At 48.3% G+C, this 19,897-nt stretch overlaps 1 protein-coding gene across 3 annotated transcripts in view; it reads right to left on the bottom strand.

Annotated features, from left to right (window-relative positions):
• Positions 1–19,897, bottom strand: part of MYO9A (myosin IXA) — a 217,973-nt gene that overhangs the window by 5,134 nt on the left and 192,942 nt on the right. For 2 of the 3 annotated variants that reach the window (XM_064517657.1, XM_064517659.1), the window contains 14 exons: positions 17,946–18,058; positions 17,343–17,500; positions 15,904–16,127; positions 15,490–15,606; positions 14,601–14,789; positions 12,848–12,895; positions 11,982–12,093; positions 11,054–11,115; positions 7,873–8,065; positions 7,136–7,264; positions 6,420–6,525; positions 6,160–6,291; positions 4,613–4,736; positions 3,233–3,286 (listed from right to left, as the gene is read on the bottom strand). In XM_064517657.1, coding sequence (XP_064373727.1) covers positions 3,233–3,286; positions 4,613–4,736; positions 6,160–6,291; positions 6,420–6,525; positions 7,136–7,264; positions 7,873–8,065; positions 11,054–11,115; positions 11,982–12,093; positions 12,848–12,895; positions 14,601–14,789; positions 15,490–15,606; positions 15,904–16,127; positions 17,343–17,500; positions 17,946–18,058 — 1,761 coding nt within the window. The remainder of the gene's footprint in view (positions 1–3,232; positions 3,287–4,612; positions 4,737–6,159; positions 6,292–6,419; positions 6,526–7,135; positions 7,265–7,872; positions 8,066–11,053; positions 11,116–11,981; positions 12,094–12,847; positions 12,896–14,600; positions 14,790–15,489; positions 15,607–15,903; positions 16,128–17,342; positions 17,501–17,945; positions 18,059–19,897) is intronic. The other variant, XM_064517658.1, reaches the window with a different exon arrangement.

The following is a 19,897-nucleotide window of genomic DNA, read 5'->3' as shown; positions in this document are numbered from 1 at the left end:
GGACGCTCCAAATGTCACACCAGGTTGGGGGACACACTCGAAACAGTCTCAGTGCACTCCAGAAGATGAAGATGAAGCCAATGTACCCAGACAGCTACATGCAACTTGGACTTCAAAGTCCAAGACATGACAGGATGCGTTTCGCAAGCCCAGCCCGCAAGATGGGAAGCTCAGCCCGCCTGGCGGCAGCGCTGGCTCTGGATGAGAAGAGCACAGACAAAACGCTGGCATGCACAATGCTGACCCACCCTGCTCTCCGCGAGGAGCAACCCTCTGCATGCACGCCGCGCTCGCGGGAGGCCCCGGCTGCACACGAGCACCCGTGGAAGGCCATTCCTGCCCTAGCCGGGTGGTATCAGGAGACTGGACACGCAGGCAAGTAGGAAAGCCAGGTACATCAGGGCTGCACTTTTGGGCCCAGTGTCCAAAGACGCATGTTAAGCACATGTCTAACTGCGTGGGAAACGGGGCACAGCAGGCCGGAGCGCCGCTCGAGAAAACCCGGCGAGCGACGGTTGGAGAGAAGCAGAAACAAACACTCAAGGGAAATGGCTTTAAGCATCCTTCAGAAATACAAGCTCCCGCAAGACCCAAATCAAATGCATGAATTCCAGCAGACTGTCACCATCCTGCTGAGATGCAAGCAGAGAGAACAGTCCACGGCATCCAGCATTTGGACGTGAGATGGAGTTAGACAAGTACGGAGCATGCAGGAGGATTTACTCCCTTCCTGTGGGATCTGGAAGAAGCTTTCGAAAGCTCAAGTGACTTCACAGCGTGAGCACTAGCGACTGCCACCAGGGCTTGGATCCCTGGGAGAGGAGTTAGCTACCACCCAGGCACTGAGCAGCAGTAACCACACACGTGCTCTTGGACTGCTGCAAATATGAAGGAATTTGATTTTGCTTAAGATGCTGGCTCACACTTAAATCTTTGGGTGGTGGATACACCATCGAATCTTCCGGTTGCCCTTTGAAAAGCTCACCCCTTGACCGAGTTCAGTATTTCCAAACCACTGCAAGGGCCTCTCTGGATTCATTTGGTGAACAGTAACCTGTATATAATCGCATTACCTACACTGATCTCATCTTATGTACAAGCTAGCCATAAACTAAGATCATCTGCAGTGGTCAGGTATAACGTGAGAAGTATTAATGTTATTTTCTGTGCCTTTCATCAAATGGGGAGATTTAACATAGCAATATGGGAAAACTATCACTCATCTTCCTCCCTTCACAAAGCCGCCGCCTTTGTTAAAACATCAATTTTGTTCCTAATTTGAAGTCCCTGGATCTCACTTTCAGTTACTGTCTCATTGCTACGTTAAGGAGCTCTTTGGACCTTCAGCTCTTCTCCATATAGAGCTATTTAAACCTTGCAATTAAGGCACCCCTCGGTCCTTCTGATAATCCACGTGCCTGCGGCACAGCTTGTCATGGTAAAGGAGCCTCCCCGTCCTGCTTTGAAAGCAAAAGAGCTACCAGAAACACGGGCAGGGATCTTTCTTCAAATGGGAACGTGCATTTTGACATCCCTACCCCCAGTCGTCAATGGGATACAACTCAAGCATGAGGCAATGCTCAAATCTGCGGGACTTGTTGCCTTCTCAGCACTACCGCACCCTACTCGTCCTCCGCCCCGGGACGAACGCTGCTGCTCAGCGCTGGCCAGGGAGATGCAAGCTTTGCTTCATTTTACCTCTTCATCTTTAATATCACACTTTGGAGACCTTTCTCCAGTAGCAAAGAAACGTCTACGCTCAGGACCAATGTTATCCTGATTGGCACCTGCCCAGGTGGGCTCTTGAGCTGCCCGAATCCTATATCAGCAAAAACCCCTGGGATCCCAAAGATCCCCGATGACTCGTGTTTCTCCCTCCCTGCAGCTCTGCCTCCTGCCCTACCACAGGGGTTGGTGGTGGACAGACACCTCGGTGACACCGTGCATGGGGATTTAAGTCAGCCCCCTCCTTTCCTTACTGCTAGTAGTGGAAAATTTCCAGACTGAACCAACTGGCTTTCGCTCACAGCAGAGAGGAGCTTGTGTTCACGCCTCGGCCGTTTGTTCACCTGCATCAACCTGGCGCTTGTCTGGCCCCAGACGAGAAAGGCAAATACGGCAGCACCTTTTCAGCGTATTTTACCATGACAAGACCAGGGCGCGTTCCAAAAGCCCCCGAGCCAGCGCGCTTGCAAAACAGTGCCGGGCCTTGCTGCGTGCAGCGACGGCAGCATAGCTCAAATTCTGATCTTATCCGCCTCCGAATCCTTGGCACTGCAGGGCGTAAACGGGAGGGGAGAAATGCTGTGGGCTGAAACCGGTGCTGCCCATTAACCTACTCGTGTCAAAGACGGTTTCTGCTCACCCGTTGCACCCGCGGTAGCTGCGCTGCTGCCCCAGGGCTGCTTGCAGAGCCCTGCAGGTGGGTGCATGGGGAAAACGGAGGGGGTGCTGGATCCACAAATTCACCCCTGGGTGCCAGAGGCTGCAAAGCCCTAACCTTTGGGGTGCGTTTGATGCTGGGAGGGTCTGAGTCTAGGCTGGGCTGCTCTCGGCTCTGCCGCAGTCCCTCGAGCGCTGCAGCAGCTGTGCCGTGCTCCCCGCCGGCTCGGGGATTTACCCACCGTCCTCGGAAACAACGGCACCGCAAGAGCAGTCGGCAACGCTGCGTCTAAATACATCCTGTGCAGCAGCACTAGCAGTAAAGGAGGGCAGAAATCGGGGAGAAACGGGAGGGGAGGAGTCAAGGAAAGCAAAAAGGAGGGAAGCACAGAATGGGGGAACAAAAAGAAACATCGAAGCTACGAGGGAGAGAAGGGGAACGCAAAAAGGCAGGAGAGGAAGGGCAGAGTCGACCGAAGCAAGATCAGAGACTAAGGCAAGAGCTCTGCTGCGACCGGGTGACCTCGCCGGCCAAAAGCTGGGACATCCCGCGCCGGCGCTGTCACCCCGCCGCGAGAAGGAGCTGCATGCAGGGGTGGGTGCATGGCCTGGGCAAGAGCAGCCTTTGCCCAAGCGCAGCCCCACGACTGTGCGGCCGGCACAAATTCCTACTCCCTGGCGGAGAAGGGGGACCTGAGGGAGAAACGGTCAGTCGGAGGAGAGGCACCTGCACAGGGACAAGACGGGCAACGTCACGGACAATGGCCGGTGGCACGGGGCTGGAATGAGCGGAGGTCACACACAATGGAGGGATGCGGCTGGCACAGAGCGCGATGCAGTTAATACATACCGGGATTGAATTGCGGGTTATGCTCATAAATCTAACTGCAATTAGTACAGGTTTCTGGATTAGAGAGGACATGAAAAGGAAAGCAGAAGGTTAGAGTGCACATGCCGTCGCCCCTTCCAAAGAACCGTTCTCGTCTGCCGTCGTCTCTTGCCGTGACCGCTCTCCGCTGCGTCAGCGCCAAGGCACGGCCGAGCCCCAAGCTTGGCAAAGTAACACCGCAAGCTTGGATTTAGCACTGCCTGCAGTCCCCAAAGCAGGCCCCCAGGTCCAACATGCCTCGCGGGCAACAGCGGGCCTTTCTGAACGAAGAGGCCACCCTGCTCCTCGGCGGAACGGGCCGGGGCCGCCTGCGCCGGGGGCGGCCGAGCCCTTTCCCGCAGCCAGCAAGCCAAACGCAGCGTCCCCCCGCAGCCTGTTTGCGTGCTGGGCTCGTGGCAGGGGAGCACACGGCCCAAACGCTGCATCTCACTCATCAATCCCCCCTGGAAGCACGGCAGCTCAATGAGATGGCTCGGGGCTCCCCCAAAGGCAGCCCGGCGGGGAGGTGACCCCTTTCGGGAGCTCAGCTCCGTTTCCCGTCTGCTGGGGACAATATCGTGAGCTAATCTGCACAAAGAAGGAGCCAAAGCAAGGCCTCGGGTCCGGGCTGCTTGGTCCCGGGTCCCCCTTGCGCTTGCACGCCGAGGGGGAAACCGCGCGAGGGCCGGAGCGTGGTGGGGCCATGCCGGAGGGCAGAGCGCTGCGCGGTTACGGATGGAGCTGCTCGTAAGCGGGGCAGAAAAGGGTCAATTCAACCTGGGGCCAATTTGCTCAGATTTGCAAAATAAAGCCCAAAATGTAACCACGGGCCTCTCAGCTCCAGTGACTACGTTTCTACGGTGCCTCCTCTGACTCCTGACAGACCACTGGCATCTCCTTTGCTGGACTCCGCTTTTGCGTAATTCTCTGAAAACGCGGGGAGCCGTCACAGGGCTGAGGATCGGGCTGTGGTGTCCTGGATAAGGTGGTTTGGGAGGTGCAAAAGGTTAGGGAGGCTGAAATAAGCAGGAGAAGATAAGGCAGGATTACTCTGAGTGAAAGGAGAGGACAGGAGAGAACAGAGGTGGCTGGTCAGAGCCAAAGAGTGGTCTGACTTTCCCTGCAGGAAGACGCACGTCCTCCTCGGTCACAGCAGATGCGCCGAACACGTGTAGGCATTCCACAAAAATACCGTGGGAACACCTGATTCCCCTCTGCTGCAAACTCTCTTGTGAAAGGGAACGTGACACTAATCTATGAGGATGAAGAAAACCCTCCTAAAACAGCAGGAAGATTTGATCCACGCTGTCCTGATAGGGGCAGCACAACACAACCACACCGCGCGCACATCCCACCTCTTACCATTGATCTGCGGATCAAAGACAGCCGGCTCTTTGCTTTGTTCTCAGCAAACTCCAGGCTGTTGATGTCCTTGAGACGAGCCTTGTATTTGTTCATCTGCTCTATGACGATTAATTCTACGCAACTGAGGGGGGGAAAAAAAAAGAAAAAGACAAAACTGAAGTTGAAAACAATTCAATTTTCATCTGAGCTGTCCCCATCTGTGCCAGAGATCTGCCTCATCTGAAAGACAGGGAGGGAGAGAACTTCTCCAGCTTGGAAGGTCCTGCTCTGTAGGCTGGAAACTAAAAGGTAGTGGAAATTCCCTAAAAGGAGTGGTAATGGACTAAGGATGGATAGAGGAACTCATACTGGAGAACTGAAGGTGAAGACCCCCAAGGATTACAGCAGAGAAACTCCTCCCTTGGAAAGGGAGACATGGACAAGGAGTAGGAAGCACAAAACCATCAAAGGCAGGTTGCTTCTGAGGCACAAGTACGCATCCCCCGACCTGTTTGCACTCATCTGAGACAGTAATACAGCAACAACCTCATTTAGGTGTCTCCGTTGACTTTTTAATGCTATCAGGATTGTGTTTTGGGGAAAAAATCCTTTCAGGGTAATAAAATTAGAGGATGTGCTGTAGCTGAAGTCTAAGAGAGGTTACAAAGAAATCCCTCACAATGACTAGTTTAGAAGACTGAGTCACACCAACTCAAAGGTAGGCAGAGGAATTGCTTCCAGCGGGAATATTTTTGGCATTCAAGGCCAGAAAGGACCCCTGTGAGCAAGTCTCATCTCCTGCATCACAGCAAGCACAGAAGGGCTCCATGCGATTCTCACGTACAAACGTACAGTACTAGTGTGGCCCCTAACGTGGGGGTCTCCAAGTGCTTTTGGGTCTTCAACAACTTCAATACATCTCCTGGAGGCAACACAATCTCTTACGAAACCCCGGTAAAGCATCCTTCACTGGATGATTTCCCACCACAATTCATCTCAGATGTCCCAATTATCCACTTTTTAATCTATTTAGTATGTGCTAGACCGAATCTGGGTCAAGTGCTTTCCTCTTTCTTTGTAAAATTATGTCAAATATTTATGTCAAATACCTTAAAGAAATCTAAGTATGCAAGATCAATGTTGCTAACCACCAATCAAGCACATCACCGCCTCAAAAACCAAAATTAAGTAACAATAAAGATCTGTTTTCCATAAATGTGACTAATTATAAAACTACGTCAGCACAAGCTCCACCACCTCCTGCTAAGATCTGTTGGACATGAGGGGTGCAGAGACCTTATAATCAAACTCTGGAGTGCAAGCTGATCTGCTCCTGTGGATTCTCAGGCACTTAGCAATCCTTGCTTAACAACCTCTCAAGTACTGAGGGAATGTGAAATAGTTCATTAAGACCCACTTAATATGCAAAACAAGGCAGTGTTTTAAGTTTCCACACTAGAGGATATTAAAGCTCCTTATGCTGGAGCCGTCTGACCATACTAATGGTGAGCAACATTTGGAGAAAGCAGGAACTAGATTATTCCACGACTCCACCGTGCTCTTACGTGGTCGTTTTACTGATGTCCTGAACGCTCTGCAGCGGGTCTGTCGTATCAGGGCAGCGGAGGATACAAGGAGCAAATACAATCGCCAAGGCATTAGCTGACATTCGATTAGTCTCTTCCTGGAGGGCAATCCTAAAAGGGAAAAAAAAAAAAAAAAAGAGATTAACGAAGAAGGCAGTTCCAATTCACTTCACTCTGGGAGAGAAAAGCTCTGGAAACCTCGTGGCGCTCCCAGGAAGGCTGGTGCCAGCCGGCCGTACCTCACGAGATGGAAGATGAGGCGCTCCAGGGTGCTGAGATGGGTGCGGGACAGCTGGTCGATGACCGAATACACTCCCCGGACTGTCTCTTTTCTTTCCTGCAGGCCTGGAGAAAACACACCGTCGCTGTTAGGGTTTTGGCTGAGCCCCCTCCGCCACCCCAGCTTTGTGGCGGCAGCTCTCCACGCCGAGCAGAGCGCAGCCAGGCACACGGCTAACGCAGACGGACTAAGATAACAGCTCCCCTCTCTCGCCCAGCTCCGTGAACTGGCTCCGAGTGCCCTCCTCACACTTCGCGTACTCACAGGCACTACTAAACACAATGATTTTTTTATTTAAAGGCTCATCTGCTATAGCTGGCAGCTTAAAAATACCCTCACGGACTCGATTAAAACCGCACATTTATACCCGTTCTTCATATTTAAAGCAAGGATGACGTTCTTAATACTTCTGCTTAGAAGAGAGATCATCTGACTAGATAGAAACGCATGCCACCAAACGCACGTTGCTCTGCATAACATGGTCTGCATGTTGCTTTGCATAACAACGGTGGCCAAAAATGTTATGTCTCTCCTGGGAACCAGGCAAATGAGAATGGGCAAAACCAGCTGAGCTGGCACCAACCGTTAAATAAGGAGTTAGGCACCCAGAGTAGCCGTAACTGTAGCCGTAACTTCCCTCTGCCAAGGAGTTCAACGCCGAAGGACTTTCCTTACCCATAGCTCGCAGAAACTCCTCGTACAGTTCGAAGGTCATGAGAGGGTTGGGTAAATCTCTGAGCCACTGCTTGAACACGCTGGCAATGACATGAATGTTGTAGTCATCTAAATTCACGTTGTCAATGTCTGCTCGTCAGCGTTTGGCAGCGGGTTGAGGAGAAAGGAAGCAAAAAGGCAAAACCAAGTGATCAACGCGAGGCCGTAAATGAAGCCAGTGCATGTACGAAATATTCCTCTAAGACAGAAAATGTTAAAGTGATGCCCCAAAACCACACCGCATTCAGTTGCGGGAAACCTGGCACCTGATTTCAGCTTCACACTTTAAAATCCTGGTCACTACAAGAAGCGTGTTTCCCAGCGCAAGTGGCTTTATGGGGGAATCAAGATTTTTTTTGCTGGTATAAATTTCTGAGGAGTTATTAAGGCAGAATTTTCCCTCAACTGGAGGACTTTTTTCATGCACCTGCACCCAAAAAGAATGAATAGATGACACAGGGACAGCTCACATTACGGCAGCATTCAGGAGAGCCAGCATATGGCTAGAGGCGCAAAGCGATGTGCTGTACTTCCACGATGCATTTTCAGGGAAGCAAGGAGAGCTCATTTCTTTGGCCCCGTTGAACTCATCTGAGCTCCTTACATCAAACCTGGCTGCTGCAGAGATTTTGTCCCTATTTGTTTTGGGGTTTTTTTGTTGTTTTGGGTTTTTTTGTTTTTGTTTTTGTTTTTTTTACCTGTATCGAGCCCTTGCCGCAGCTCCTTGATCTTGTTGGTGGAGCCCGATTTTCTGTAGATGCCCTCTGTGTACAGCCCATGCATTTCAATGTAGTTTATAAGCTTCTCCACCAGCACCGGCACCGCTCGCTCCTCGCTGGTCAGCCGCGAGAGCTCCACGCCAAACTGCCGAGACGAAAGCTCGGGATCGTACTGGTGGGGAAGCGGAAAGGGAAAGACTGCTTGAAACGCCTTTAAAAAGGGCTGCAAGCAACGCTGGCCCAGCACTGCACCACGCTCGGGGCAGACTGCCATTCAACTGCAGCGCGTTTCAGCCGACCCAGGTTATCTGCAAGTCAAGCTAATAAAACCATATGCAAAGGAGGCCAAGACAGCCCTGAAGGCTTAACTTCAGCCTGACGTTTTGCAGGGCTGTCACCACATCCACCCCATGCCAGCGGCAACCCAAATGCGCACAGTCCAGGCTTGCTACTGAGCCGCGTCAGAAAAGCAGCTCTTTAGATCAGTCTCCAGGCATGCGTCAAGTCGTGAAAGTTCAGGTTTTCTTTGTTTAACCAAAGCACCGTGTTTATAGCATTCTCAGCCCAGCAGAGCCAATGCAGCCGGGCAACAAGACCCAGGGTGCTACTCCACCTTCCACCGCTCTGCCACAGTCACCAGGAACGACTTCAGCGCCTGAAGACGATGCATGAAACAGAATGGGTAAACCTGAGTCTCAGATACCTAGATCAACTCGCGGCACTGGCAACTACAAAAGATCTGGGAAGAAATGCAATGTCAAAATAAGAGCGAGGAAAAAAAAAATCTGCATCCATCGGGAAAGCCCTTTGGCTGATTGGAAACGCTCGCTGGAGATTTGACATTCAGCAAATTTGAAGTGTTCTGCCCAGCCCCAGCCGAGGAGTGCTGGAGCAGCCCTTGCTGCACTCCAGTAATGAGCAAGGTGGTGGTGGACAGGGGACAGGTCAAAGCTCTCCTTACGAGCACTCTTCCATCTTGGTTTTCACATTCAAGGTCATCCTTTCACCAATGAAAACCATATCACCATGAGGGATCTGGGAAGATTTCCATACCATTTCGTGCCCTATGCAAAAAACAGCCAGAAGCAGCCTTGGGGACATCTGGTTTCAGCTACTAGTTCAAATTCATGATCTACACTGTTCAACCATCTCTTAACCTTTCAGCACAGGACCCATTTGGCTGCAAAAACTATCATCAAACGTGATGCCGCAAAAATTGTGTGCTGTTTCACTCAAATAAACAGAGGGCCATAAATACTGGCATCAAGGGACTCAGAAATGCGAAGGTGAAGGCAATTCTGCAGCCACCAAGATGAGTTTGGCATTCTGTCAAGTCCACCAGAAGTCTGAAGAAACGGATCCGTTTGGGGACAAGGTTAAAAAGTAGTTACAGAATTGACTGTTGCCTGAAAATAAAGACCTCCTTAAAGCCTAATACACAGTCTGTGACACTCTGCCTCTCAGAACAACCCTAAAAAACGTTAATCCATCAAGTACAGACAAGCCATAGCCTTCCTATAGAAGGACCTCAACCTGCCCATGCGGAAAGCTCATGTGGAGAAACCATAAATTCATTTCCTTGTTTACAGCACAACAACTTTTTTTGCGTAAAAAACCCCCAAAGAATAAGAACGCTCTGAGCATCTCCGAGCAACTATTTAGAGCTGTGTTTGGTTTTAGGTTTCATTTCTCATGAAGGATAACAAAAAAAGGACCAAAAGATCAACAGAGAAATACACCAATATCTCTTTCTTGGCATTTAACTAATTAATCCGCATCAGGTAGTTATTCTACCAGCAAAATTTTCCCTGGCCTGAATTCCCTTCCTGTTTTTTATATTGCTGGGTGTGCGTCATTGAACGGTGGCCAAGGCGACAGGCTTAGACTGCAGACCCGAGAGCATTAGGACAAATTTCTTGTTTTCCTACATAAATAGCGGCATATAACAAAGCCCTAAGGTCTCCTCCCTGCGAACAGGAGGCACAGCTGTTCGGGTCTCAAATCGCAGACGCAAAACGCTTAAAAGCATGCGAGGCAACACCATATTCTTTGAAAAAAATCAGATAGCTTGTGAGACTTTTCATGTTTGTAAAGCAAAAACTCGGAGAACCCCTTCCCAGCTGTTTTGCAAGGATGCAAAAGGGGGACTGTCAGGAAGGGGAAAAATGCAGTAGGAATACTCTGTCAGAGCAAGTATATTCAAATATCCAAAAGGGAGGTCAGATTATTTGTTGGGAAAAATATAATCATGGGGCTTTATGGGAGCTGTACACCCGAGATACCTCCTAGGGAGCTGATAAAGCTTTATGCACATTATTATCCTGGCTGTAAAGTGCTTTTTAGAGCAAAAAGCAGCACAAAATAAATGACTGGGAAAAAAAGGCTTGATGATTCATTGCTATCTAGGACGACCTGCTGCATTCATTCGCTGTCGCCCATACACTTAAAACCGGCACACAATACTTAATTCACCTCTAATGAGCACTGGTGAATGCTCTCGCGCTCTCCACCCACCCTCACCCTGCTGCTGGTCCCCAGCCTCCCGCCACCCCCTCGGCTGCGCTGCCGCCTCTGTTTGGGGCGATGGGGGACCAGCAGGGTTAAGGGGAGCCGTTATTTTTGTGCGCGGGGGTGGGAACAAAGGCTCCGGGCTTGTAAAACCCTCGGGCTCAACATGCCACAGAAGCGCATGGATTCCTTCGCTTCTAAAAATAAACATAAAAAACCATAACAGCCAAAAAAGCTGCAGTAACGCAAGTCAAGGAACTGCACGACGTGCCAGACTCTGGGCACTGTAAGCTCTCTGTACAGCACCGACTTTGATCAAAAACGTTATCTTCTGACACCAGCTGTATTTAACTTTGAAATCCTTAGAAGCGATAAAACAAGGTTATAGCTCCGTTCAACGTAGTTGCAAGACTGGGAACATCGGTGCAATAGGTACCGCATGACAGGGCAGGTCTACATCAGTGTGTCTCTGTATTGCTACCAAAATACTCATAATCACAGAAGCGTTGGTAGGAAGAGACTTCTGGAGGTCCCCCGAAGGATTATTGCCAGCGTTGTATGAATCTGTGTACCTGTAAGTATTTTCTTTAAAGGGCTATATAAGACCAGGATCACGGTCTGAAAGACACCAAAAGGAATGGGAAAAACTTACCTTTTTGGAGCACTTGGTCGTGGTTTTAAGACAGCACTTCTTGTGACAAGCATATTTACACACTGTAACAACGGAAAAAAGTATTTAGCAATTCAAAACTTCAGGCCTCTGCACAAATGTGACTTAATTATCTCCTCTCAGGACGAGCGGGTCAAAAGCACATAGAATTTGCATTTGTCAGGGGGCAAGCCTGTACTAGATCTGCTCAAACAACAACAAAATGAACTCTTTAATTTTAAAGGCACCACATTTAAGTCTCTGTAACATAACAAAAATCTGACACATCAACTCAGAAAATAATCTATGAGTCACTCGGAGCTATCAGACATGGATATGCTCAAAGAGGCTGGAAATAGCACCTAATTTTTACACTTCCTGCATTGGATATGAGCCTTAAATACCAGAAGGTTGGTATTTTCAACCTAATCAAAGAAACATTGAAAAAATTAGAAAAAAAACCCAGATCAACCTCTCCTGGTCCCTCTTCCTTTTTCCTGATCTTGTCAAATGTTCAGATGCTTTGATATCAAACGGTCTAAACCAAAGCAACATGTCATGGTCACAAGACCCACAAGAATTGTGCAGCCTGGGGCTGTAGGACGCGTTTGCCATTCCTGCCCCACCAACTCTCCTTACCATCTATCTTAAAGTGCAACTTCAGTGTTGCTTGACCGGCATCCAGCCAAGGGACAAGATTTGTAATGCAAAGCTCCCAAGCACAACTAAACCTGCTGTAGGGACTGCTGTGTGACGAACTTACTAGTTGACTTCAGAAGCCCTTAAGATGGCCCAAAAGCTATCCTCTTGTGAAAAACGCAAGGTATTTGCGAGTCTGGCATTGCGGGAAACAGTAGCGAACATCTTTCAGAGCCTAAAAGCCATCGCTGGGGAAAATGAGCATGCGGAAAGTCAAACAGACCATGCTTACATTTACAAACAGAAGCCCTGTCCATTATCCAGATCAAGGAGGAACAATATTCACAGTAGGTGGGGATGCTGTACTGGGTGGCCTTAAAAATGTGCCCGTTGTGCTCTTCCACCTAGGACAAAACGCAGGGGGTGGGAGTCAGTGGTGAGTAAGAGGAGCTGGATGCACAGCCTGCTGCAAAATAGGTCGGTGAACAAGGCCAGCTTTCTGACACCCTCCTTCCTTGGCAGTGCGGGCTTTTATTTAGAGCAAGTTTGCTATTTGCAATTCCTTTTCGGACCGATTGCCCTGTGTGCAATTCAAACAGCAGTCCCATCTGTATGGGGACCAAACCCCTGTGCAAACAAGTTGGATACCAGCTGTGTTTCCTGGGGGTACAGGTACGGATGGCCCGTCTGGGTCAGCCCAGAGGTATGTCTAGTCCAAATTTTCCTCACTGACAGCAGCCAGTAGCGGAGGCTTAGAGAAAAAGGATAAGAAACAAAGTGCTCTTTCCCCTCATTTGCCTTCTCAATATCTGGCAAGCTGATTTAAAGACCGTCAAAAGCAAATGTGCAGCCAGACCATCACATTCAAAGCCATGAAGGCATCAGCATACGGAGCAAGTTTTTAGAGAACAACCTACGCTGATCTTTGCCCTTATTGCAAATGCTGACTTAGAGCCTGTCATTTTGGATACGGCTGCTCACAAGCAAAGCAAACTATCTTGCCCATGTTTGTAGCACATCCTTTCCACGGCTGCATGTTCAGGGTGCAGCGTTCAGATCTCGCCATAGGACAGGTTGTTAGCAGGTCTCTTATCAGTTGTAATTCTGGCAACGAGGACATTAATTCTTTAACTTACAGGCCTGAAGTGCTTAACTCACCACATCTGCTTCTTTTTTTCTTCTCTTTTTTCTCTCTGTTTTTGGCACCTAGTATTAAAAAGAGATTTGAAGTGTATTTACAGACAATTTCAACAGGCAAAGCCCACAGAGGACTCATATCTAACCTTTTCTGTCTCCTTCCATCTCCACCTGCAGCCCCAGGACAGTCACTCCAGGGAGCACTGAGGATGGGAAGAAGCTGTCCAGAGCCTGGTGGGGACCAGCCTCCTCCCCTAGAGGTGCTGGCCCTGATCTCAGCAAGACCTGCAACTTCAGGTTTGGGCAGCCCAGGTCCTACCTGCCACAGCTTGGTCGCTTCACCTCGAACCTGTCTAGCCCTCAAGGATATCTGCATCTTTTGACTAGCAGCAGTAGGTGTCGGGGCTAAAATAGCACTAGCTTGGCTTCTATGCCTATGAAACATCTCATTTTCAGAAATCCCTTCGGCAACAGTCACAGTCTTAATCTCGGAGCTGGCATTAGCTGTTGGTCTGGCTCCAAGCCCAGCATCAGTGGCCTAAAGCTCTTCAATCTCAGGCAAGACATCAAAGAAGTACCTGGCACAGCACTGCAGCTGGAGCTGATGCTCAGCTGATCCCAAGAACACCTGCCTACAGAGCCGGGGGGAGGGGGGGGTATTTGCTGTCCCCCGTGGTACAACAAACACGATCTTCCAAGCCTAGCCTAGGATCTAGTGGCTGTTCTTGCAAAAAATATGGAGAAGAAAGTGAGGAGCTCACGTCTGTGAAAGGCAATATAGGCACGCTGCAAGATGTGACTGCTCTAATGACTACCTAAACTGTCACTGCCCAGCTCTGTCCCCTTCTCCTGCAACCAGACCTGATGCTGAAGGACACCCTCCTTAAAGAAGAGCTCAGGAGACTAGGAAAAAAATCTCTCTCTTATAAAAGCAGTATGCTGACCGGACAGGGCATCTGAACGTGCTCTCAGAGCCCTAAACAATCGTGCAGAACTTTTACCTGCTTTTTCTCATCCCTCAAATATGCGAGGAAAAAAGATCACCAGGAAGTGCCTTTCCAGACGTCCAGTGTTGCAGTTTTGCCCTGGAGATACTCTCCACACATTGGCAGTGGCCTAGGACCCTGCGCAGCCCAGAAATGAGCTCACGTTTGCCAAGCCCACAGTGCACCACAACCAGGGAATCACACCTCGTGGTGTGCTGGCATGTGCTGTCCACCTCGGCCCTCAGGATGTGCTGGGCATGGGTGACTCTCTCTCTATGGCTCAGCGCTCAAATTTTTTTTCCCCCCAAAGTCTCTCAGAAAGCCACAAGCCATGTCCACGCAGACATGCTCAGTGCAGAGAACCACCCAGAGGCATTTGAAAGTCTCACTTGAAACTCATCCCTGAATTCTCCCCTCCTGCTTCCAAGGACTCCCACCCAAGAGTCACTACAGTCTGTGGATGAACTCTCCTCTCCATCATGGTCACTGAAGAGGTGCTGCCAGCACAGCTCCAGCAAGGGGATCCTCAGAGAATCCTGCTGCCTTGCCCAGGACCATCTCCCATCAGTGACCCCCTCGCTAAATGAGCGAGGCAGCAAGAAGAGTTGCCTGGACAAAGCACTAGTGGATCTGCTAAACAAGATGATCTAACTGCTTTTTTGGTGGTCAGAGACTAAGCAAAAGAGAAGACAAGAGCCTCCAAGGTTCCCATGTGTCTATGCAGAGCACCACCCCACAGAAAGACAGTTTACAAATCTTCAGTGGGCTAAGAAAAAAGTGACCACTACCTTCACTGCAGTGTAGTCCAGGGGCTTGTACTCTATCATATATTCATCCAGAAAGACTTTGAAGGTATTGACCCAGACTTTAACTGGAGACTCACTCCAGTCCCTCTGTTCAAGCCTCATGGTCTTCTCCAGAATCTGCTCGAACAAGGCGTACAGGTCCTTATACCGGATGCTCTTCCCATCATCCACCTTTAAACAAACAGAAGCAAAAAGAGAAGAGATTTTTGTATACACCAGACTGCGTTTTCTGCACCAAACAATTGTTTTAGCATGACTGGCATCCAATTGCTTTGGAAAAGTACAAGTATGATTAAAAGAAGGAAAAAGGAATCATCTAATACAGAAATGTTTCATGACCGTTGTCAGGGAGCTTCCTAGTGTACGGAGCAGTGGGATACAAACCTGGGGAGCTGCCACCTGCTACACTGAATGCCAGCTCGCGTAATATCATAGAGGGAACTTTTCCTACAGTCTTGGCACTAACACAGCCTGGCTCAGCGATCGCTGTGAAGATTCAGAAGCAGTGGAAGTGCAGAGCTCCATGTTTCTCAGAGGTCCACAACCCCCAAATCTAGCACAAAGGTTTCCAGACACTTTGGGTGGCAAATAGGAGTTCACTGACTTACTGTCAACTCCCATTTGACTGGGAGCAAGCTTAAAGTAGGAGACTAGAAACCTCCACTCAAAGTATGCTGCTGAGGGCTGGCAAATGAGGAAGCATTAGCCTGAATTTACAACGTTATGAGACTGAATACCGAAGAGGAGCACCTTTCATTTGGGCTAAGCAGACCAGGAATGAAAGGGTTGGCGCCTTCGAACCACTACGAGAACTCAGCGCACCTCATTTCTTCTGAACGGTGAAGGTCCCACTTGCCGTGCTGCCACTTACCGCTAACGCCGAGGAGTAAAAGCTGAAGATGTTTTGCCGGAACTCCTTCAGTGCTTTTTTGAACACGACATCCACCAAAGTGTCCTTCTTACTGTCCTCGTTATCCAGTTCATTCATCTGAGAAACCAAAGCATTTTATGCGCTAATACGACTTGTGCCGAGACAGAGCACTGTGTAAGGTTGGTGTCATCTGCGAACTCAAGGAGAATACGCTCCACCGCGTTATTACAAGGTGCTTTCTACTGCCTGCCACTTAGAAACTTAAGGACTTCCCTGTGAATGTAACTGAAGCTTTCCCCTAGCTGGATTGTTGATATTGCTACTGCTCCCCACAAGAAAAATACAGCTTTGCTCCCTCTGTCTGCTCTTTGTGCTCTCTCATGATTTAGCTGGAGTGGTAATGACAAGCTTTACCTTTTTCAGGAGAAACTCATCCATGCTTTTCAAGTCGCTAGTGCTGGTTATGATCTGCAGCGAGTCGTTCTGCCATTGCACGGGCTCCAGAGCCACATTGCTGATCTTGACACTGCGCTTGCGCTTCACTTTGGGAGATGGCTCTTTGTTCTCCTTAAATTCTTTCCGGTAGAGTCCCGACAGCTCTGGACTCCGTGGAGGTGTCAGATGGTGAGGACCCAATTCTACGGTTGATAATTAAGAATGGGAAGAGATAATGAAGTGGAGGTTAGTTATCTTTTTCTCTGGCCGCCCAGATACGCTGTAGCAACGTTTATTTGCATTCAACTTCATTGAAGCTCTGCAGTGTGTTTTGTTTCTCAGCGTCTCCTGCATTATGTGAGATCAAGCTGTAAGCAACGAAAACATGTTTTCTCAACCACCTACGGTCTAGAAGAGAAATAGAGCCCCTTCTTCAGTAGCAATCAAAATCTGTTTTTTGATGAAGTCTGAATGAGTGAAGACTCAAGTTTAATCTCTCAGAGCTGCATTGACAGAAACATGGCAAGGTAACATGTAGGAAAAAATAGTTCTGCCACTAAAATAAGGAGATGGGATTCAGAATAAACCCATGGAGGAGAAAAGGGCTATATTTATATGGTACTTAGAGCAAGATTAAATTTTATTTTTTCCATTGTTTTTTTTCCTCTGTTGTGAGGGGAAACATCTGTCAACGGCCAGATGGCTGCAGTGGGGATTAGTGATACAGGGATTGTGTCGCTCCTGGAAAATGGAACGTGCTACTCAAAAGGCACAGAATCCACTTCCGAGCAGCACACAGCACCTCCTCACAGGGAGGAAGAGAGTACGGCCTGTATCCTACTGAATAAAGTGGTAATTTCTATTTGTAAAACTATAAAGAAATTTGAAAAGAAATGGTATTTGTTTTCATTATATTGCACGCCGTTTTTTCTGAATTTTTTTGACTTTATCAAGACCAGTTTTGGATCCTCTCCTCGCCATCCTTTCAGGTTGGCGTCATCTGTGAACTCAAGGAGAATAGTCTCCATTCTATCAAGCAAAGCACTGAAAAATACATTGACCAGCGCTACGCCCAGCCCAGAAGAGTCCAACCAGTGCATCCTTTCGATTTGTGCAAACTGTACTTTGAGTATGGTTTTCTAACTTGCTTTCGTACAGCAGTCTCATCTAGACCACACATTCATACACAATACTCTAGTTTACAGATACCTTGACCCTACGGATAACCTGATTTTCCTAAATTCCATACTTTTACCCAAGTCATTACACATTGTGCCACACTGTTAAAAGTAGCATAAAGCCAGCTTTAAAGTAGCTATGCCTTTCATCTCTGCTAAGACGGTGCATGCAACTTTTCTGCTCCTTCCGACACCCTGCAAGCAGCATGCAAGCCTGCCTGGTGCTCAACCTCAACTTACCTTCCCCGAGCTGCAGGCCAGGAATCACCTCTCTGCTCGGTGCTTCTTGCTCTGCATAAAGCTCAAGCAGCTCAGACTGGGTGGCAAGCTTCTCCCTCGGCGTCTTCTTTTCCCCCTGCTTCCCCTTCACCCAGAATCTCATCTTGGCTCGTTGAGGCCTGGAAATAATCCATGGAAAGAGAAACTGCCTTAATTAGGAAAATGTCCTTCTATAGAAAATCTCCCCGACCTTCTGGCCCTTAAGAAAAAGTTAAATTCACACAACTGCTAACAAGGAAACTAGGACACTCATCCTCATAAAACACAAGAAACTGCAAGTTACATGTACAAGAGGTGGTTTGGGATGGGATACATGTCACATTGCTTCAAAACTTCATTGCACTATGAACAGGATGCCTCTTTAATTGGGCATGTTCACAGTCACATATGAAACATGTCACTGATAGATCCTCTGCTGCTGCTGACGGCTGGTTTAGCCAGCAAAGCAGCTTTTGAAAACACACTGAATTGGGGACCGGAGCAGCTCCATCAACGCGAAGGAGATCCAAACGGCATGGGATGGACTTTTCTCCCCGTTTCACCAGCTCCAGCCATACTCCTCACCTCCCGTCCGGAGCCAGGTTCTTCTGTGCAGCTGCCAACTTCCCAATCTCACCCTGAGACATGGTTTTATGAAGCTTAGTTTGGCCTTCACCAGATGCAAATCGCTGTACGGTCTGCAACAATTCCAAGCATGAAACCATTTTAAAAACGAGACAGTTCTTCGGATGTCAGGTGACATTCTTAGCAAAAATTTGACATTTCATCTCTTACAACTCAAAAACACGTCCTGATTTCTATCTGCCTATCGATGAAAACCTAAGGTCCTGCACAGCTTTTCCAGTCAGAGAAATACTTTGAAACACCTAACTGAACTTCTACCTCAAGGTCCAACCTTCGTACTCCTTTAGCAACAGAAGATCAAAATTAGTGTGCACCAAGCCACAGGTCCACATCACCAAGCATGCAAAACTGCTCAGCCAACTGGATCACCCCAGTGGAGTGAGCAGCCCAACTCTCCGTTTTAGAAGAGCAGTGTTACCCACGATAAAGCGATTTGTGGTGCTTCCAGCAGCAAAGGAGCTGTCAATACGTGGCACCCTCAGCCATATCGATACATCCTTGCAGAACTTGCCTCTCCTCCTTAGGCTCTTTTTGTGGACTTTGCAGGGGGGAAAAAAAATAAATAAAAGAAAAGTCCAAAGTGTTTGTGCTAAGGACAAGCTAAAAGGATCCCTCGGGAAATAAGGTATGAAGCAGCTTTAGTACAAAGGCTCTCAGCTCTCCCTCACCATTTAAAATGCCCTGGGATAATTTTTAAGAGCGAAATGAATTCACAATCAATTAAATGTAGTAGCATTCTATGAGCGATATTACATATGCCTTTTTGAAAATGCATCTTTAAATTATTTCACTCTATTCAATGGTAGATTTTGCACTGTTTCTATTATGTTGCATGCTGTGGGAGACAGTGCAAGAGACAGTGTTTTCTTCCCTCTCTAGAGCATTGAGATGGGCTGCTGTCATGACATGATGTTTTAAGGATTAACAGCCGCTATCCAAAAAAAAAAAGTCCTGAGAGGCACTTCAGACGGAGAGTTACCCTAGTCCTAATCTTCTCACACACTCGCAAAGCCTCCACCACTATATTAGGTGAACAACAGTATTTATCTTGGGAAATACTGCTAAAATCGCTCTAGTTTGGCTAGCATGCAGGAAGAAATTATCTGAAAGCTACAGATTTTGTCTTTTTTTACTCTGAAAAGGCCTGTTGGTATTTGGAAAAGGATTGCCACTGCGTCAGAGTGGAGAGGAGATCTTATCCCCCCCCCAGAGCAGGAGGATGAGCCGAAGGTGGTGAGCTCAGCTGTCGTGTTCCTACCGGCCCTGATGGACTCGGTGACTTTGGTGGCATGACCACCAAAAAAAGCTGTGGGCATTTGTGTCAGTGGGGCAGCACAAAAATGTTCTCACTCTATTTAAGAAAAAAATAAAGCAAAAAAAAAAAAAAAAAAAAAGCAAAGAAAAAAGCAAGTATTTTCCAAAGAGTGTCATTCTTTCCTTGTCCATTTGACCCATTTATCTAACTGTCTCAACTGAACGGGCTCTGGTTTTAAGCATGAAAAAGTGTTTCAAGCAAAATTCTACAAAATATGGGCCCCAGGGTAGTCGCATTTACCACTAACGCTCTCCCTCATTTTTCACATTTTTCACCCACGTACCAAATTCCCTACCAGCCAGGAGATGGCAGCACATAAGGCAAAACTGCCACCGCAAAAGAAACATGAAAGGATTTGTCATCCCTGTAGTTCTTACAATTAGGTGATGGTCACACGTGAATTGCATATGGACATAAGGGGAAAAAAAAACACCTAAAAAGGCAAGCCAAGAAAGTGGTTTGCATTCAGTCCACATGCACCGCTTTCTTTCAAAAGTGACCCATCTACCTCCACGGATAACGCTTTGTTCCTAAGTAACTTCAACCTTTCAGTCACTTCCAGCGCTCTGCTGTGTAA

The sequence above is a fragment of the Dromaius novaehollandiae genome, chromosome 10, assembly GCF_036370855.1.
Source record: "Dromaius novaehollandiae isolate bDroNov1 chromosome 10, bDroNov1.hap1, whole genome shotgun sequence".
Classification (NCBI taxonomy): Eukaryota; Metazoa; Chordata; class Aves; order Casuariiformes; family Dromaiidae; genus Dromaius; species Dromaius novaehollandiae.
Note: the sequence above shows the minus strand (reverse complement) of the source record. Positions and strands in the feature narration are given on the sequence as shown.